Source organism: Ammospiza caudacuta, chromosome 14 (genome assembly GCF_027887145.1).
Source record: "Ammospiza caudacuta isolate bAmmCau1 chromosome 14, bAmmCau1.pri, whole genome shotgun sequence".
In the NCBI taxonomy this organism is placed as follows: domain Eukaryota; kingdom Metazoa; phylum Chordata; class Aves; order Passeriformes; family Passerellidae; genus Ammospiza; species Ammospiza caudacuta.
Window position 1 is genome coordinate 7165185 of NC_080606.1, and position 21939 is coordinate 7187123.

The 21939-nt window shown below is 38.3% G+C and overlaps 1 protein-coding gene across 4 annotated transcripts in view; it reads left to right on the plus strand.

Annotated features, from left to right (window-relative positions):
- Positions 1 to 21939, plus strand: part of AFF2 (ALF transcription elongation factor 2) — a 330786-nt gene that overhangs the window by 72291 nt on the left and 236556 nt on the right. For all 4 annotated transcript variants that reach the window (XM_058814367.1, XM_058814370.1, XM_058814369.1 and 1 more), the window contains exons 2-3: positions 12271 to 12391; positions 18946 to 19839. In XM_058814367.1, the coding sequence (XP_058670350.1) occupies positions 12271 to 12391; positions 18946 to 19839 (1015 nt within the window). The remainder of the gene's footprint in view (positions 1 to 12270; positions 12392 to 18945; positions 19840 to 21939) is intronic.

The following is a 21939-nucleotide window of genomic DNA, read 5'->3' on the forward strand; positions in this document are numbered from 1 at the left end:
ATTTACTTTGTCCATGTCTTGTCACTTTGCTGTCAATACTTTGCTGTCCTTTTGCTGTGGGGATCAGAGGGCTGGGTGTAGGATGCTTCAGGGTCACACTTGGGTTTGGGTCTTGCCAGTGCTGAAAGAGCTGCAAGGGCCCAAGGGGAAGGTGGGATCTCTCAGCAGGACAACAAAGCTTATTCCTGGTCACTGCCAGGGTGGGAGTTCCTGCTGACAGGAGGAGTTTGGTGTTCTGTGGTCCTGGATCTGTGTTGCCTCCACACCACAACTTTGCTGGTGCTGAGCCTGCTGTAACAGCTCTCACAGGCTCTTGTTATGAAAGAAGGTGGGAAGCTGAGTGCTCTTGTGCTTTAATCACCTAATGACATTATGCCCTGTGCAGTATCAGTTTGTCAAAGTAAGTGGGGCACTACACAAAATTAAATCATTTGATATACTCCATCCTTCCAGCAAATGTAATAAGAACATCCTTTCTGACCTCTCCCAGTGACATTCAGCAGGAGAAAACTTGTCTCATGGTGTATGACCCAGTGTTCATGAAAGGCACATAAAGATAATTCCTCCTTGCTATGTGGTGGTGTTAGATAGTCTTAAATTTCAACTTGTGGTTGTCATCTCAGAGCTCAGAGGTGGATGAAGGGTTGCAAGTTACAGCTGGTCTTAGGGTAATGTTTAATGTCTGGGAGCTGGGACTCCTCAGTTTTCTTTCCTTAGCCATCTCTTCTTGAATGACTGTCATCACCTCGCTTAAACTTTCATTCCCTCACTTGTTTTGCTTGACAGTAGTTGCTCCATCCCAGAGGTGTAATTGGGCATGGCTCGATCTGGTTCCTAAAGTGCTTTAAGATCCCCAAAGAAGCCAGCTAGAGGGACAAAATATTACTGGTGACAGTGACCTGTAGGACTTCAGAGGAAGGAGGTTGCAAACACATTTTCATTTAACTTTAATAATACTTTAATAATCAAAAGAAGAAATGTAATGTTTAATATTTAAACAAAATTGCATTCCCTTTCTTCTCATGTTAAGTGAATATTAAAGCAGGATGGAAGCTAGTTTACATATTTTTACACTAGACTGTTTTATTATTAAATACTAAAATGTGCTGAAGTTGGCCAGCCTCCAATGAATATGATTCAACTTACATTGCATTTTAATCTGTGCATGTTACATAGTATAATATTTCTATTAGACAAATGGTTGATGGTAGGGAATTAAAAAATGATGCACTTTTGTTAAGTATCACATTGTGTTCATGTTGTGAAAATAAGTGATACTCATTTGCTGATTGACAGCAGAAGGGACAGAAATAGGTTTTTGGAGTGCAAATAACTGTTATTCAGGATGCAGTAACCCATGTGTCTGGTCTTAAAAGTGCAGGGTATCATTAGTGCTGTGGAATGTGCACCTGAGTTTCTGCAGAGACTAAAGAGCAAGGAGCTTCCTCTCTGTTTGCCTGTAGTAAGTGTCAGTGCCTCAGAAATACCTGTGAGTTCTCTTCTCACGTGTTCAGTATAATGGAATCTTTTTTTAATCAATGATCGTTTTGGACCTGATGTGAGCAACAAATTTCCTTTGAGTTAGGGCAGTGATTTTCAGATGAGTTGGGCAACTCCTTGCCATAGCCTATTCTGTTTGGAAGCATTTTTTTGGAGAAGTCTTCTGGAGGTGCTAAATATAAACACACCTGCTCCTTTGTACTGAACACGCAGCTTCATGTGCCCAGACTTTGTCAGGGCAGTGGCACTATTGTAGAGACTGCTGTGCCCTGGGCCTGGTGCCTGTTGTCAGAGGCACCATGGGTCACACAGACCTTTGGTCTCACCTCCTCCTGGGAGTCTGACCTTAAGTGGCCTTGTTTTTTGCATTGTGATATTTCAGTCATTCATGAAGTCAGTTATACATGTGGGGTTTCAAACACATTCAAAACATAATTGCAGAGACAGATATCATTTCTGTTTGGCTCTGGGGAACTGCAGCACTGGGATAATCATTTGCATCACACCCACCTTAAAAATTCAAGTAATTTCAGGCATGAGTTTGTAGTTTTAGCCAGTCTAAATAACATTTTTGTTATGATTTTACTCTGTCTGAAGAAGTATTTTACAATATTATGTGCTCATTTTTAGCTTTCAAGTCCCAGAGCATATTTCAAACCTGTGTAACACCTACATGCCATATCCTTAATTGCACAGCATTCCCTTGTTGAGTTAAATTTAAAGGTGTTGTTTTTTTCAGGGAGAAGGTTACATTTCGTTTGCTTTTTCTCTGTGACAGGGTGTGTGATCTGCTGCCTGGTGTGTGTGTCTGTGTCAGTGCTCATTGTGGTATAGAGGCAAATTTGATTATTCCCCAGTCAGCTGGTTGACGTTTCATGTGTACAATCTATGACACCACTAAAACAAAATAAATTTGTGTATGTATATATAAGTGGTCTTTGGCTCAAGGTGATAATGGCCTATGTGGTAGATTAGGAAACTTATTTGGTATCTCACTTGATTTCTGTTTTTTTTGGTTTTTTTAAAGATATTTGTACATTTTGTTTATTTACCTTTGTCAACCAGAAAATCTCTGCAGTCACTATCAGTTTTAAGTAATGACCACAGAAGTTCTGTAGCTCTGGTATGTGCTGATTTGTACTTAGGAGTTTTAAAGTCTTGACATTGGATTAAAAAAATATCTTTTTAGCATGACAGAAATTCTAGTATAACAGAAATTCTAGTTTATACCAAGAAGTTGCTGCTTAGAGCTGGCTGTGTTTTGAGACCTGGCTTTTTTGTCATTATTAAATGGCTTGGTCCCATCCAGCCCTCATTGAATTCACTGGGAAAATTGCCAGTAGCATCAGTTGAAGTTGAACTATGCCCTTAGAGAGGATATAAACCTCAGCAATGCTGATGAACTTTGTGCTGGTTTGGTTAAATTATTTTGTCATACTTTATGCTGTGTTTATAAATGAGGAATAAACATTATATGTTTGCTGAAGGCATGAACAGTATTTGTTACACATTATCTTCCTCACTAGAAGCCAAGGATGATGATAATCCATTGACCTGCTGACTCTGAATATAGTTAGGAAAGATAAGCACAAAATATTATGATTATCTTCTAAGCTGTGTGTAACAGGTACTTTGTTTCTGTGAGGCTTTTTAAGGTCTGGTGGAAGAAGGCTGAAAATTTGGAGTTTGGAATGTTCTAGCTGCTTTGGATCCTGATGAGCACTAGGTCCTACAAAGCTACAACGTCATTGGATCTCCTGCAACTTGGTAGTGCCCAAGATGAGCAATATATTTCACAACAGCATTGAAAAGGGGATACAGATGAACTTAAATTTAAATTGAGAGCACCTTGCATTTATTTGATCATATCTGTCCTTTCCTCTGGTTCTACCAAAACACATGGAGGCAATTTTATAGGATTTCAATTGAGAGAAGAATAATTTATGTAAATGATAATTCCTTTAGCCAGACAATGTCCTAAATAACAAACAATTAAATTCTATTAGGCTTACAGTACTTTTTTTTTGTGCACTGGAGTCTGAATCAGCCTGTATGTGTGCACTGCACACTGAGACTTCTCCCTCAGTCTAAAAGTGATGAATGAAATAGTCATCCTACTGAATTCTCAATTTTCCTGTGGTGGTATTCTTCAGCACATGTTAAGTTTAAGAACATGTGGTTAAAGAGCTGCGCAGCATGTGAAGATGCTCAAGGGAGCAGAGGTGCCTGTTAGTAAATGAATGCATTTATTAGAGCTGTAGGAGCACACAGAAGCATTTCTGCAATAAAATACCCAAGCAGTTGATTATGCTGATTCATCTGTACCCAAAGTTTGTGTTAATCAGGGGTTGCTTTGTGACCCTTATAAAAGACAAAATTTATTTCTATCTATTCTGCCATCTCTTGCAGATCATTGTCAAAGTTTCAAGCAAATACAAAAATGTGGACTCACTTTTAAGGAAGCATCCTACAGGTTCCCTGGAAGTTTTGAATGGCAGTAATAAAAAAAAAAAAATATAATAATGAGAAAAGATAAAGACAAAACTAGAGTTTCAAAATGGTTTTTGGCTTAGGTGGCTCATTCAATCTGTACATATTGAGTGATAGGTTAAAGATTTTGAGTTTCTATGCTTTGAAATGCATTTTAATCTTTGAAAATAGTACATGTACAAAAATAAGTGGACATTTCCAAGGAACGTTTTACAATTTGAGGTGTTCAGGTGAGGGAAAAACAGACTGTAACAAGCACTGTCAGAAGGTTTTTATTGATTCAAATTAGTGTTATGTCCTGGGAGTAATATCTGTAAAATACACTCTTTGTAGCAGTACTATGCCACATTTAGTATTAATGTGTATGAAGAATAATGCACAACAACTAAACATAACTCTGTTTAATACACAGAGTGCTGGTGGGATATGAAGTAAGATGGCAGTGAGGAAGTCATTGAGAGGTGTCTCCCAGGCACAGTACAGGCTTTGGCAAACCCTTCATGGCTTCATTGCCTTCAGTGAATTTTGTAAAAACATCAAATCCTGGGACAGATCAAAATTTAAAAAAAAAAAACAAAAAAAAAACCCCAACAACAAAACACCAAACCAAAAACCATTTAGAAATATGTTATATTCTGTTAAACTCAGGCAATGAAATTGAGAGCTGAGGTTGAACCTCTTTTCCTATTCAACCCCCTTGTAATAATCAGTCCCCTTAGAGTCACAGCACATTGCCCATCTAAAAAAACTTCCTAATTGAGCTCTGGTGTCCTGAATGTAATTCATTTGATGCCAAAAATGCTCTTTAATTTCTCATTTATGTAAGTTTGTTAGAGTTTATCAGTGGTTTATTGCAAGTCATAACTAGAATACTGGATTCCAGGTGTTTTGGGAGGTTGATATCAACACTTTAATGTGCATTCATTTATTTAAAGAAAAAAATTACAAGAAAAATAACCCCATAATGGTATCTTAGCCAGCTCTTTTCTTTATGAATCAGATGTTTACTTTTATAAATACCACATGTTGGAAAACTGTTTTATGTGACTGATGTTCTAATGACTGTCTTTTATGTCCTTCTGAAGATGTGGTTATAACCATTTTTCTCTTTTGGCTGCTTTTCCCCCTCTTTTCTTTCAGTTTTGCTTTTGTTTCTCATACTGCAAATTTGAACTGACAGGAAGACTGTAATAGGACTCCAAAACATACCTTGAACACACATTGTTAAGCAAATTACAATTGCTGATGTCATTTACACGTGTTGCCTTTCAAAGGATGAATGTGTTCATTTAATTTGCTTTTTAAATATCTATAACAGTGTCCCCAAGCATTTTAATAAAACAGAAACAGTTAATTATTGCCGAATAAGGGTACCCAAATATAGTGATCTGCAGCTTGCATTTAAATGTCTCTGACAGCACTTCTTCTTTGAAGGGAAAATTGTGTAAATTGCCAGTTATTATATTTTTTAATAAATAAGTCTTGACTCTATTTCTCTTTTCTTCCCCACCCCTCTGCAATGCTGTTCAACAACCCTACTTTCAGTGGGACCATTTCTATTACAGAGTGATTGAGCTCTGATTTACACATCAATTACCCAACTTCATGGAGATTTTCATGCTCCCCTAGCTGACATCAATGAAGCATAACTGCGTAAGCGCTTTATTTCATCCCACTTTTTGATAACTCAGACTGATAACTAATCATATTGAAAGACAATGTACTATGATACAGGAAACAATAAATGCTCCCCTTTGAAACCTCATCTATTCTTTATATGCTTACTATCCAGGAGCTTATCTCTGCCATCCATTCCCCCAGAATTGTTCCTTCCAATTTCATGTTCAGGAAAGGTTTGGGGCTGCATAGGACTAAAAACAGCACAAAACTGAAGTAAAAATAACATTTTCTAGGTGCTTGGTATGTGTGGGAATAACTAAAAAGAGTTAGGAATATGTCAAATACTAGCCAAACCCTTAGCTTACATTTCCATAATTCACCCAGGGGTCTCTTGGGCATTATTTTCTTTGGAGGCTTTAATCTTCTGTATTCTCTATTAAATCTGCTACAGGAATGGCGTTGTTTTTAATGCAAATTGTGAAAAGATTTAGCTCATGTGGATAGATAACCAGTGACCATCTCAAGTGTTTCTCTGCAGAACTGTTGAACATCAAAGACAGAATATTCTATATTTTAAAATAAATCATTTATCTTGAAGTGCACTGATAGATATGTACTGTGCTAGATATTCTCAGTAACTATTCATACTATGAAAAGGAAGACAACATTAAAGTAAACATTAAATATGAAAAACACTAAGAACTTGTAAAGCTATTTTTGCTATGTCTTGGTTTGTCTCTGTCAAGTAGGAAAATTACCAGGACAAAGATGTAAGCTCAGTGGTGATAAACAGAGGAAGAAGAATTTTGCTATTTTAAGTGTGGTAGTGCTTATATTGTTTATCATTAGTGAAACAAAGGCTTCAGATCAGCAGGGAAGATACATTAAGTTGGCCATATTTCTGCCTAAATATCAGATTTTGAAATTCCTCTCATTTACTTAATACATTTTATGACCTGCTATGAAATTTAAGACCTGAGGCTGCTTTTTCTTTTTTTTCATTTGGAATAAATGCATTAAAATACCACTGTTTATACTGGGAGAATCTGCATAGATGAAGGAAGGCAGTTCTTCCTTTGTACAGAGCTGTGGTGGTACTCTGCTTTTACATGAAATCAGTGGAGTTATGTAGAGGAGAATTCCTCTGTAATGTAATGTATTTGTTAGAAGCAGTCTTTCACCTAGTTTGATTGCCAGGGGAAATGCTTTTTGCCTTGTGCTTTTAAGTCACATTGAAGAATGGCACAGGTGTAGAAAATCAAGGATGTATTTGAAGTGTGGGGGAAATCCTCATTGACCTGAGCTGGATTTCTCCTGTAAGTTAAATAAACTCTGAGTGGGTTTTGATTTGGGATGTTTTGTACCTCATGCAGGCATATGAGTTAGTTTTTGAGGAAGCCCAGTTTCCGAGTTTACTTCTCCAACTTCCTGAGTACATGTGGGCAAAGTAAAAACTATGAAGCAACAACCTTGGGAAAGGACTTTCAGTTCTCAAATTCATATCATTTTATATCCACTGTGTCTTAGTTTAGATGCTTGTGTTTATATTTTGCTTCCACAAATTACAAACATTTCAGCTTGAGAACTTCTTTCATCATTTAGGCATATCTGATAGTTTAAGGCGGAGGGGGGGGTGGAACTAGTACAGGGAAATGTTTGATTTGATGTAGTGTGCATTTTTGTGAATTGAGACGTGTTATTGAGAACACCAACTACTTCTTCCTTAAATTGTGGATAAATGCTGGCTTTTTTGAATGTCATTCATTTATTCTCATGGATGTATTCTGTCACTGCTATAAAGCCTCTCTGCTCCTGCTTTTTTATTGATTCTTTCCCTGTTGGGCTCTTGTTGTTTTGACTGAATCAACAGAGCTGTGTTCTGTTCTCATTCGTGATTTGTCTGCAACATGAGGTGTTTGATCATTTTTCTCTCTTCTACGTTTTCTTAATATCACAGAGACTACTCCTTCAAACTTGTCTGGTCTGACTTCTTTCTTCTGCTCCTTCTCCAGTCTTTCAGGCTCTTTCCTAGTCTTCTGTGCTTTTGGAGACTTCTGTGGCTTTAGTTACAACAACTTTGAAAATGAACCCCAAACGCTAGGGCTCAGCCTTTAGCTGTTGGTCTCATTTCATCAGCTTCCCTTTAACTCTTCCCTATAACCTCTTACTTTGTTGCAGTCTGTCCTAAAAGGTTTTTTCTTTTTCCTCCACATCTTTTGCACCACATCCTCTCACTTTCACCAGAGATGACTGCACTGTACTTTCCAGTGCCCCAAATTTTATTCTCCTTCTAGTTCTCTTTTGTAGCCAGCGCTCATCTGACTTTCATCTCTTATCTCCAGATCCACATTTTTAGCTTCTAGTCCAAAATCTGTGTGTATGTCTGTTATCTTTTGCCTTGATATAACCTCCTTCTGCCTCAGCCACCTCCTCCTCTTCTCTGTTCTCCAAGGCCTGGGCTGGATTGTCCCCACAGCCATCGTGGGCTGCAGTGGGGACAGCAGCTGCAGCTCTGCTGTCCTTGCTGGCACCCTGCAGGCTCACACAGGCTGAGCACCTGGCCTGTCACAGGCAGCAGCTCACCCCAGTCCCCAATGGATCTGTGCTGCTCTGATTGCAGAGCAGTAAATATCCAGTGCTGTTATTCAAAGTGCATTTTGCCCCAATGTTAGCACACCAAAAGAACATTGCAGTTGTAGTTGCTATTCTTTCTGCCATATCCACCACACTGGTAGTTTGTAGGTTGGTGGTCTGCTGTGCTCTTGTACTATGCTTACTGCTCACCATTCCTGATCTACTCAGATTTATATACAGGCTTCCCCATTCAAATACAATTATTAATCTAATAAGTGGTAACAAAACAATAGAGCTCACATGTTTAAACTGCATTCTCATGTAGTAGTTCTGTCTAGGGAGCTGCCCTCTTGGATATAGTGAATATTGTGGCTTACAGCTGTTTTCTTCTGTATCTCTTTTATAAAATGTTTATGAAAGCCTGTATTGTGATAGCCTGCTCTCCTGGCTTTAGAGGAGTCATGAAGTATTTCCCATACAAGTGAGACAGACTGAACTCTGATGTTCCTCACAGTATCTGACTATAGTTTTCACTGACACCTTCACCACTAATCACATATCTGTATTTCACAGAACATTAGTTAAGCTAAAAATTAAACATAAGTCCCAGAGATTGCATTGTGTCTGCAGTAAGAATTTCTGGAGAGCATCCCATTAGGTTCTCAGTGCACTGCAGCCTTAAGATCTAATCAGCATCCCTCTTTGAATTACACAGAACCCAAATAAGTTGTTATCATAATCTGTGTATGATCTCACAATATTTGACTTCTTGTAGCCACAATCATCTCTGTGTCAGGCACTGTCATAGCAAAAGTACATTTGCAGAGAAATAAACCAAGTAATGGTCTTGACAGGATGAACAACCACTTCCTTTTGCATAGATACTTTGTTCACTTAAAGCCGTCCTGTGACTCTGTCAGTAGGAAGTTCAAAATGCAGCTTTAATTTTATTCTTTGTTTTGTTCTCACAAGAGAATATATGAGAGTGAGATTTGGATTGAAGCAGAGGTAACAATTTACTTAAGGTTTTGTTTGTGTTGTAACATGGATTCTCACAGTTTTGTAGTCTGTAAACGTTTTTTGGGTCTAGGGCTTAAGGTCTGCTTTTGTACTCACCTCTTGGGTGCCTGAAATAGAAATCTTTCATAAACACAATAAAAGAGAAATACTTCACTGTGTTGTGTTGGAAAATACTGTATTTTCAAACTTTTAATGTTAACATTCTAACACTCTGTTAGTTTAAGTTAATGTCTTTTAAAGTGATTATGCCACTTTGAATTATACCAGTGCTATTTTCATAGTTTTTGAAGTTGTGGTTTTGTAATGTGTCATAAAGCATATCTTAGTAGTCCTTGGGTCTTTGCTGCTTTTTCTCAGATAGGCTATGGCATAATGCCTCACTTGGTTTCCTAAATACTTTGCATGCTTGTGACCTGAGCTGGCTTTTAGATAACAAAATGCTGTAACCTCACATGAGGGGTGAGATGTGTTATGTGCTGTACTGTGTGATCTCTGTAGCCAGATTTTTTGATTTGAATGTGGCCAGGATTTCACCCTGAAACCCCAGGCCATGGAAGCCATTGGGAAGCTGTAAAATGCAGCTCTAACTTTCATGAATAATTCTTTCTGAAGTGAATGCTGGGATGGGAGTGCTTCCATAGCAAACATTGCTTGTGCAGGATATAAAATCTTGCTTAGACTAGAACCGTGTGACTGGGCTTATAACGTCACCATGCCCTGATCTTGCTGAAGAGTCACACAGTCTGTGGGTCAAACTGCCAGAGAAATCTCTGGAAAGATTCCCCCATGACAGGGATAAATATAGTGCGTTCCTGCTGCTCCTGGGCTGGATTATTTCTGGGTTAACCCCACCCCCTACTCCAGCAAAGCTGTGGGGAGAGATGGAATTGGCCTTGGCCTCATCTTTGGGTGCTAGTTTAGGAAACAGCTTCTGTTTGCTAACTCCCATATTTGTGGATGATAATCTTGATTTAGGATTCAAAAGGAATTCCCCCCTTCACCTTTTAGTGAACAGGTTGCTTGTGATTTACAGTGTTACATTGGCAATGTGGTCATGTGTAGAATAGAAAAGTGACTGTCCTTACAACAATTTCCCCTTCTGTCTCCCTCAGGAGACCAGCAAATAGTACTAACAAAACTTCTGCAAAAATACAGCATTGATTATAACACTGTTCTGGAGCTTCCTCTTGGTGTAAGTGATGTCAGTACATCAGGAAGTGTTATAAACAATTAAATTAAATAAAACAAAACATGGCTTATTTTCAGCCTTCTAATTTGTAGAAGGAAAATGTGGATGGCAGTCATTCAGCTCAGCCTATGTAGGTGGCTTTGCATTCAGTTTACAAGCCATAATCAAGCCTTATTCAATCCAAGTCTGAGTAGTCTTGAATTGCTAAAACCAATTATTAATTCATATTTTTTATTTAGAAATCTCATTGTGGCATGTCTTTCTTCTTTTCTTTCCTTGCCTGTGTAAAAACAAGTGTATAAGTGTAAGGCTACATGGAGTCATCAGGCAACAGACATATGCTTTCCTGTGCTCTCCACAGGGCTTGCAGGTTCAAACACAACCTGCCTGAATCATAAGAACTTTAATTGAGTAGATAAAGAGGTCCTCATAATTATAAACTGCAGTAGGTATAACAAGAGGCTAAATACATAGCTGTGGTTTTAATTAGCTGGTGCTTCAAATTAGTAATTGTGGTTTCACTCAGAAATCAGTGACTTTATACACTGTTAAAGCCTCATCACTGTGCAGTTCATTCCTCATTATATCTCTCGGTGTGAAGCTTTCAATACAATATCATGCTGAGCTAAAAAGGCAAAAGTTGTAGATATTTGGTTATCTTCCAAGTGCAGTGGAGCTCTATGGAGATTTAATTCATTCTCACTCGAGATAGGAGAATTAAGTGTTCTTTGTTACAGCTGGAATGTGTGTGTTTGTGTGTAAGCATCTGTACATACAGGGTGTGTGTGGATGTGTGCACGCACAGCCAGGATCTATCGGGGAGATTGTGCTTACTGCAGATAACATCAGGGCATGCACCGAATCTGCTATTCAAATTGTCATCTGGAATTCGGGAGCTAATTAACTGACACAAAGCAGAGCCAAAAGCCTCGTAACAAATCAAATGCGGCTTGAAAGCACAGAAGTGTCCCTTAATGCTTGTCACATGAGAGGTTGTCAGTGCAAGTTGAAGTATGCATCTTTTCCTTTCCTCTTTCCTTTGCTATTTTTCCCTCTCCTTCAGGGTTTTAATTATATCTCTTCCCTCAGAGGAGCAGGAGGTAGTTTGCAGAGCCAAGAGACCAAAGTACTTCAGTGTTATTCAGGGGAGAAGTGAATGTGGTCTCTCAGCCTGTCATCTAGGTCTGGCAGGTGCACAAAGCAAGCTGACACACAGATAAGTGCCACTCACCATTGCTACACCGAGGTGCTAGATCCTTTTCTGTGTTTGTGCGTAGAATTATCTGATCCTGGCATCAACTAACCTAAAATCTTTTCCGGCAGCCTGCTTCTACAGAACCCTTCTTAACCGCTCCTTGACATCTCCAATGAAGCCATACATAAATTTTAACAAGAAGTGGGACAGAATTAGGTGGTCTAAATCACATGAGGCTAAACTGGAGCCTTGGGATGGATGTTCAGTGTAATGGATTTGTAGCTGTTGCTGTGCTTCCTTGCCTTCACATTTGCTTTCCCTGCACAGACCCGTGCTTTGTGGGCACACGTGTGTGCAGGTGCACGTGTTACAGGCTGCTAGTACAAGGATGTCAAAATTTTTTATTCTTCTGCATAATGCTCTGTGAACTGGTAAACGATATTTTCATTGTTTCATTTAATCACTTTCTATTTTAGAAGTGTACTGACTGCCCTACTGCCCAATTTTGCATAGTTTTATGATTCCAGATTTAAATTTGGGAAAATGATTCAGTGGCTGTTTCTTTCAGAATTGTCCTCAGGAGTTGCATTGTTTCTGATGGTTTGTTGCTATTACTGATAGTAATAAACATGTAACAAAATGATGGGGAAAATAATGTGTTGTCATTTTTGTCTTTCTCCAGTCACTATGAGCAAGACCGGAGTGCACTTAAGAGGAAGGAATGGGAGAGAAGGAACCAGGAAGTCCAGCAAGATGAAGATCTCTTTGCTTCAGGTTTTAACCTCTTTGGGGAACCCTACAAGGTAAATTACATTGTTACATTTTGCATTTTCAGAATGTCTTACACAAATACAGATAAAGTTTCTCATCACCTCTAAGGAATGGAAGTGTTGCATCTGCCTTGGTACTTCCACTCTTGAATACACTGATTATCCAAATCAGCATAGGGCAGCAGAGCAAACTGAATGTGCTGCCCAGGTTGCATTGGCAGAATGAGGAGTTTTGGTTACAATCCAGTTCAAGATTTCTTCCTCAACACACAGCAAAGTCCTGCAGTAGAAGTATGTGCAGCTGGTATTTCTACAAGTGGTTTGTACCTACAAAGCTTACAATAACTTCTTTCATTTTTAGGAAGAAAATATATCTGAGTTTTTAAAACCAATGTCCTCTCTATAAATAATGAGTCCATAATCTTTCTTGTGCAATCATAACCATCCAAAGAAGTCTTTTGGGAGACTGAATCTTTGGGGAGCATAACAAGGATATGAAAGGGACTTTTGTTACAAGTCTTATTCTCTCTAAGGAGCTTTGCTGCCTGAGATTTTTATCACCAAGGGATGTCCCCCTTTATGATTTCTGCTGCTTTGATTTTCAGTAAGACATTCCCTAAAGAATTCATAGGAATGTAAATTTCCATATCTCTTTCTCCTCCCAATCAGTGACATCCATTGAAAGGCCACCACTTCATCTTTCCATTTTACATTGTTAGCAGCTGTAAGGGAGGATGAGGGCTCTTTGAAAATCACCCAAAAAGGAGGAGAAAAGACTGCCATTATTATCACATGGTGTCTAATAATTATAGACCACAAAAGTGTGGTGGATGCACTCCTGGCTGTACTTTGGTTCAGGCTGGCTGAGGAGCAACAGGCCTTTCTTTCTTGGCATGAATTTGCCAGCTGGAAAGCCCCTGGCTCATGTTCAAGACAGTGAAGGTGTCTTGACAAACATTTCAAAAGGTGGTTTTGAAACCCTGAAGTGGAAGATAACCAAAGTACAGAGCAAGATATCAGAGCTAAAGTGAAGACATCTGTCTTGTCTGTTGTATTGATTAGCAGCCAACTACTTTACCCTGTAAATGTCACCACCAGGATGAGCCCAATTTGATCTCTCCCTGAAGTGCAGCTGCCCTGCACCCCAGGTGACCCTCTGCTTCAGCAGGGATGCCTGTCAGGGGTAAAGATTCACTCTTTACCCAAGGCTGAGATCCCTTACCTGTGACATACACGTGATGCCATGCTGAATTAATCCTATAGAACATTACTAGTCCATGTAGCTACTCAATATTTTGTAAATATTGTATGAATAGTTCCATTAGACTAATGTAAATTGTTATTTGGATTTCAGGATGTAGACCAGTATGCAAAACACTGCAAAATTTTGTGGCAAGAACTGAAATCATATATCACCAATATCTATTGTATAATAAGAATAACAATATCTGATTTTAGATCTATTTGGTGTGTGTATTTGCACCAAATGTACACAGAGAATGTGGTTTCTTTTAAAAAAGTGAATGATTAAAGAGCCAAAAATTATCCTGATGGTCTTTCTGGGCAAATTTTTTTAAGTTGCTTTTCACCTACTTGGCAGAGAAGTTTGTAAACTTCTTGTGATTAAAATATAATACAATACTGCCCTAAAAAAGCATTATAAAGTGTGAAAGATAAAAATTGATAGGAAATTGCATGCAAAAGTAGTTAAATATTCATTGGTTAAATCAGTCTTAAATTTGAAAAAACAGGTAGAAGCAAAATGAGGTAGGAAAGTTAGGTCTTGCTTTCACTTTACATTAGGAGGAAAAAAAAAAAAGGGATGAAGTGATAGACTGCTGTTTCCTTTTTAAGTTCTGCATTGCTAAGACTCAGCCAAAGTAGAATTTCCTAGGCACTAATAAAAACTGAATCTAACTCTTAGTGGATATGTAAGGATTTTTATTCCTAAATAAGTGCAAAATTAAATTCAGGGGTTTGTTTGCATTTATTCTAAAATAAAATTAAGAGACCCTGATGTGAGAACAAATATCCTGCACGTGCAGTCAGAATTTCTTCTCTATTTTGAGATGACCAGATGTTTCTGTGTTCATGAGACTCAAGGTCTTGTGCAGACAAGAAGCTGCTCTTGTCTGTCCTGGTCACTCTCAGTGGGAGCCGAGTGAGATAAAACACTGCCCAGCAAAGTGCTGTGGCCTGTGATGGGCACAGGCTCCACATCCTCACTGGGCTGGCTCTGCTGCTGAGCATCAGCTCCTGGTACAGCTGGTACATTTCTGAGAGATCTGAGGGTGGGAGCTGACATGGATGCTGCAGTGGCAAAGAGAAGGTTGGGAATAGCAGGTTTCAGGAAACAGGAAACATATCTTTTTCTTTCTTTTATCCCCAGACCTTGTGTCCTTACTTGTTTATTATTCCTTCCTCATTTGCTTCAACAGTATCCAGAGGAGGGACCAGGTAGGGTCAGGGCAGGGCAAGCCACCACTGCTGTTCCTGAGGTTTTAAAGACTGAACAACTGGCAGCTGTTTTAAGAATGCACTAAGAAATTGATGCTAAAAGTTGCATTAAAAGAGCAAGGAGCTGAGATTTTCTCATGGAGCCTACTGCCATTGTGTATCATGAGATGTGTGGAGCATCTGCCTTCATCCAGCATCTCTCTGCTCTAGCTGTTACAGCCTCTTTCTTTCCCTCTGTCAAATAAAACGTGGGTGTTCATTGTAGTTTTGGACAAACGCGTGTTTCTGCATTGATTCTTTGTAGTTTATGTATGTGTGCACTTAGATGAAAAGAGATAGTTATTTCTGTGGGTGTATAAAATACATTTTTCCATGCTTGTTAAAAGATAAATGTCTCCTTTTGAAGCTCCACTGTCTCATGTGGGAAAACAACACCTTTGACAACGTGATGACATCCAGCATTATTTTGGGAAGGTCAGGCAGTAAGGGTTGTGTTGCTCTTTAATTCAAGTGGGTTGCAGGTCCTGCCTTCAAACCCTGGTGCAACCTGTTCATGCTGGATTTTGCAGAAGGGATCAGAGAAGGGCCTGCAGAGTAACAGCAACAGACATTTGAAAAAGCAATGTTGGAGCTTTCCTGAGAGAAGCTGTAATTTTACTACTGAATTGTTGATACCTTTTAATGTTTTGAATTACTCACAGATGAGGATTTTAAAAGAAAACAGTAGGAGAATTTTTGTTACTTTTCAAAGGAATTGCCTCAGAAGAGTTCAGCTTGAGAAAGAGAACCTAATGGGCAGCATTTCCATTGTGGAGCCTTTGGTGAATATTAAATCATTTATCTTTTTCAGGTAAAGCCCCTCCATGCTTTTCAAGCTTAGCATAAAAAAGATCTCAGCTTCTGATCTGTGGTGGTTAGCTTAACTATGAGGCATAAGGAAGTGAATGAATTATGAAACCTCAAGTTTCACACAAATTTTCAAAAAAACCCTTGTAAATGGGGCCTATAACTTTGAGTGCATTAGTTCTTTTCTTTGTAAAACTATAATGCAATAGCCAGCTAGCAAATTAGTCTTCCAGTAGGATTCTATTATAGATAGCTTTTGAAAGAAATAGAAGCAAATGCAGGAAGATGGGCATTTCCTAAATTAACAGAAGCCTAGAATGAGGGGGAATGCTACTAGCCATGAGTCATAAACCAGGCATATAATTTATGCCTTGGAATACTCAAAATGCTGCATTTTCTTGATAGCAACAAAATTGTGATTCAGCATGCTGTTCAAAAAATAAGACATACAGAGGTTTTCTTTAGGAAATCAGCCAATTACCCAGCATATGAAGGTAGAAATTGTCCCCAGTCTGGAAGTAACAAAGAGCAAGGAGAAATTATGACTGGATTTTGTGTTTCTTATGCTGGTATCCAGGCTTGTCAGGAGTACTGTGCTTCTTGTGCAAGCCCTGAATTTGTTGTGGAAATAAAGTAAAAACATTATTGTTATGCTTTATGTCTTAAATGCAGATGGAACAGTGCACTACATTCCTTAGCTCATTCAGATTGTGGTGTGATGCCTAAGTCTGATTTTAGCTGGATGTGCTCTAATTTTATTTAAATGTAAGCCAAATTACCATTAATAATGGGTTTTTTGCTTTGTAGTCTGGTCCAAAGGCCACTGAAGAGAGCAATTATCTTTCCATTGACTTCAGTAACCATTGGATATGAGCTTTAGTGTACTTAAAATACACTAAGGATGTTTAAAATAATTTAATCTCCATGGTTTTCAGTAAATATGTTTTTATTAATGTTCCCTGTAAAAGACTATGAATAATAATAATAATACCTAACATTTATACAATGTCTTTTATCCCCAGGATGTGAACATTAGGCATAAAGTAGAATTAATATAAAGCAAAGTTATATTTATCATCATGTGACATGTAAAAGAAAATACATGGAGAGAATTAGGTACTTCCAACATAAAATAATTGGAAAGATCTACTTTCAAGTTAAAACATTTTCTCTGTGAGGATGTAGACAAGAGCCATTTAGTGTGCTGGGATGTTGAAGTGTTACAGTTATGATATGTTGTCAGTACCTTTATTTTTTTTTTAACTTGTGCTTTCTGGAAAGAAAGCTAACTGCTCCCTGGAAGTGTAGCTGAACCACAGAGGTGAAGGTTGGTGGTCAGGTTTTTTTTTTTGGTGCTGTTATTTCCCATGTTCTATCCCGTAAGGAGTTAAAGTGTTTGGGCAGGGAGGAAACAGAACAAGTATGTAAGTGTTTAGACTTCGAATCATAATTCCTGCTGGGCCCTTAAGCACAATGGAATCTCCTTGTTTTAAATTTGGGGGTTGAACAGAGAAAGCCTGGTTTTGGCTGCTGCCCAAACAGCTCATTGTGCAACTCAGTTGATGGAGACTGCTCATATACAAAGAGCTTATTCTTGGCTTAGCTAGAATATAATTTTTGCCACTAAAATGACCAACCTAGGGACTTAGTGAATTAAAGTGATTCGTGGTTCTCCACAACTGGGATTATTAACTGTATCACTTAGGAGCACTGGCAAAATGTATAGAGATGGGAACAACATTGAACAGTTAATTTTTAAATCACTGCCTCAGTGCAGTACTAATATATGTTACAATCGCTGAGAATGAGCAAAAGGAAATTTGCATTTATTATCTTCTTTTTTTAACATTTTTTATGGCATGTTCAGTACTCTGCTCATCCTCTGACTAGTTCAGCAGTGTCTAATCTAAGTAGATATTTCAGGAGAAATCCATGCATGAATTTTTTCATCGCTCAAACTTCTCTTTAATACTTGAGGAAAGTGGGATCAGGGGCATAGTAAGATCTCTCACCAAAGAACTGTGACACTCTCTAACCAAGCACAAGCTCCTGCTGCTGATTTTCCCCATCTCAGTGTCCTGGTGTTAAGGCACCATTGGGTTGTGGCACTCCTTGTTTTATTGAGTGAAAAAACCCCTCCAAACAGAAGTAGAGTTGGCTGTATCATGGCATAACTTTGTCATTTAATTCCAGACTGTAGAACTGAACCATCTGCTTGAACAGGAACTGTAGTTCAGCTTTGTTTTTATCCTTTGAGTCTTGTAAAGCCATGAGCTTGGGGAATAAGATGTTTTAGTTCTCTGCTGGTCACTTCAGTGGAACAGAAAGGTCAGTAGGAAGGCTGCTGGTTTGCATCCATGTGGGGTGAGTTAGAACAGGAAGAGAGAGGAAATCAGCTGTGTATTAATTATAGCTTCCAGCTTATTTGTCCAGCTTTTTACAAGTGAAAGGGAAAAGGAAAAAGAAACTTGATGCTTCAAAAGGAAAAGTATAATAGCAGTGAAACAAATATGAGTCACTATGTATTTAATAATTACTGGAAATCAAAGAAAAGCAGGATTAAGAAACACAACCAGCCTGCAGACAGCAGAAGAATCCTGATGCTTAAGAATGTGGCAGTCATGTCTGTTTATGTTCTATGAGAAAATGTTTTTGAATGATCTTTTAGTTGAACCTACCTGTTGCATGTGGTAGAAGCTTTTTCTTCTCTGGATTGAGATTAGATACTTCAGGTCAAACTCTACTTTCTATGGAAAAATAATTGAAGTTAAACTGGAGTGAAGAGTTTGGTGCTATTACAGACTGTCCAGCTTCTATTTATGGCAGGACTGTGGGTCAAGGGGCTGATAGAGCAATAACATACTTATATCAACTGTGTGATTACAATTCAAATGCTCAGTAGCCAGTAATTGTGCATTCGTGTTTCGCACGATATGAAATGTACAAGCCAAACATCTCTGACATAAACCCAGTTTATTTTGTGCCTAACATCCATAACTGATGCAATTTAAACACTTCTCTGAGAGCATATTTAAGAAAATGGGAAGCAGTAGACAAGTGTTACTGATGCAAGCCTGTTTCAAGAGATTCTTTGAACACAGTTATTGATAGGTTTTTCTTACATAACATATGCAAAATGTAATTGAAATTTAATTAAATGTCAGCATGACACCATTAAACAGCTAACATTTGCCATCTTCTAAGACAACTATTCTGAGCAGTAACTTGTAAATCAGGAATTTACTCACGCTTTTCTTGTCCTTTTTTTTATTTATATATTTTAGACAAATAAAGGCGACGCCCTTGCAAATCGTGTCCAGAACACATTGGGAAATTATGATGAGATGAAAGATCTGTTAACCAACCACTCCAACCAGAGCCACCTTGTAGGAATCCCAAAGAATTCTGTCCCACAGACGCCCATTGACAAAAATGAACAGAACTTTTTCCCAGAACCGAGGAACAGGATGATCCCATCTCATCAGATCAGCAGCAACTCATCAACATCAATGCCTCCACCTTCTTCATTGTCATCTAATTCTACTTTGCTGCCACACGGCCACCAGAGCAGCAGGAAGTCGAGGACAGACTGGTCACGCAGTGGTCACAACTCCAGTGGGGCCCAGCCAAGCCAATCCAGTGGTCAACAGAGTCGGACAAAGCACAGCTCTTCCCATGAGCAGTCACAGGGCAGGTATGAAGATCTCTACAGCTGCCAGAGTGAGCAGCATAAAAGTGGGGGAACTGAGGAGGCAAATGCTATGGCAACATCTTCACATTCAAGGAGGCACACTCATGCAAAGTCAGCGCCTGGAGAGCACACCTACAAAGAAAACAGTCATTCGAAGTCACCCACAGAGCTCGAGTTTGTAGGCCATGGTCCTGGATCTCCACTTCCTTCCACTTCTTTGCTAACTGCAAACAATGGTCTTTCCACTCAGAATTTCCCACCAGGACTTCACTGTAAGAATAGCATGGTCCAGCAAAAGCCTACAGCTTATGTCAGGCCTATGGATGGTCAGGACCAGGTACCCAATGACTCACCTGAACTGAAACCCCCGATAGAAATTGAGAGTGGATATGGAAATCAGTCCTTTGGAGCTCTGCTGGAAGGAAAAGTGAACACACCTAGTTCGAAGAGCAAAGTACCAAAGCTCAACATTCCTCCTGTTAGTGAAGTAAGTGGTTTAAAATATCTTCTCTCTAGTACTGCTTGAGTATTACATTCACTAAATATTTTATCTCTGGAAATATGCAGTTGCATTACTGGAATAAACAATACAGTGTATTTCTTTTTCTAGAATGTGCATGACTTCTTTCAGCGGTTTGTTGTGATAGTCCCAGTAGCAATATTTAATGTAGTTTTTAAAGCACATCTTGGAATACTAACATTTCTTGTTTATGATTAATATTAAAAGGCTAAATCTCTGTTGGGTGTAATATATGTGTACCAGCTATACTGGTTCTGGACAGGGCACTCTAATATCTCAGTTCATCTGCAATTTTCACTCTTGAATTCTCAGTTAGTAGGTAGTTTGATAGACAGATTTCTATTTTAAATTCTAAGGAAAAATGGCAGTGTTCAAATTTCAGAGGTACTAAACAGTCCTGCCAGTAAGGAGTTTATTTGCAGAGTTTGCTAAATTCCTTTTTTTCTTTTTATTGGAATTAATATGACTTAAGTTGTGAATAATGCTTATGAAAATTTGTCCCATTGAAGCTTTTATGCATTTTGAAGAGCTCTTAATACTGGGATTCAGTCCCAATCTCTGCAACCAACAGTTTAAGCTGTTGAATTTTGTATTGCTGGTCAGAACAGTAGTCCTGTGAGGAACATTTTAGTTGGTTCATATTCGTGTCCATTCCAAGCACAAATGTATAATAAGGATATGGATTGAACTATTTATACTCTGTGTATTTTTTTTCTTAGTCTGAGTTTTTCTAAGCCTGTAACCTTTGGAAGGTAGGTGTACAGTGTACATATAAACAGAATTGCAAGATGAGTTTTTCATAGCTTTCTGTTTTCCCAAAAATATTTCCCTGCTTGCTAATATTTTTATCCTAGGAATGAGGAGCGATGCATTCTTAAACTACTTTATTGCAAAAGGTCAGCTTTTTCTATTGGAATAATTGTTTCAAGCCAATAATTTGTTTGACTATTTAAAAACTTGATGTTATTTATTAACATTCCAGGCAGCAACAAAGACTGATGTGTTTTGCAGTAGAGCTTGGAATAATTTTCTGGGAACTGCATCTGAAAACAGTAAAAGGCCTATTTATATCAAGTGGAAGCTGAGGGTTGCTTGCAGATGGTGTTTTATTAGAAAATGTATTTGTTAATAAACGTAGCTTTCTGCAAGATTACTTTACAGATGTTTCTGTTTATTTTTACCTTGGGTTAAAAATCTGCTGGTGTAGATGACTTCAGAGTCTGCTGCAATTTGTCGCTAGCATTGTTTGGCAAGTAAATAATTGCATGCAAAGGAAATAATGATGTTGCAAAAGCAAATACTTTTTCTCACTCCTGCCATCTACTAATGCTATGAGTCAATAGATGCACTTTAAAGTGCAGAATTAATGCAAAGTATTTTTGGAAATAAATTGTACCTTTTGCAATTTGTGTCAACTACTAAGAATGCATTTTTAATTTCTTTACTTTTTGAATGAAATCCTGGCGCTATGAAATCAATTGAGTTTTTAACAATGTTTTTTGGGTGCAGAATTTCACCCACATTCTTCTTGCATACCTCTAGGAACATGTGATACGAATTGTTGTTTTTGGAAGGATTCCTAGTTGCAAAGATGAAAAATTGCATTATGAATTGGTTGCTATTTTAGTTTATATCCTGCATAGTGAAAAGTATAGGTGTGTAATTAATTTCATGTTCAGATAGATGGCAGGCAATTTAGAAATGAAAGGAGATAATAATAATTTTCAGAGTGAATAGTAAGTTGAAGAGGGAAAGAAAACCCAAAGCTGTGAGAAATAACTTTTCTTTCTGAGACAGAACACAGGACAATAGCCAGACTGATGGATCTTTTGCAGGCAAATCTCCTCCTGAGTTTGGAGAGCTGGATTTTTTCGCCTGTGTCAAGACTGTGAACTTTGGCCCTCTGTGTTTTTCCACAGATGTGTATCCTGAATTTGATTTACCTTGCGTTCAGCTATAAAACTCCTTCCAATCCAACATTATAGATAACTGGTTTAGTTTAAGAATAATCAGAACTGACAGTGCACACCTGTGAAACCCATAACCTTTTCAGAATGACTGCAGTGA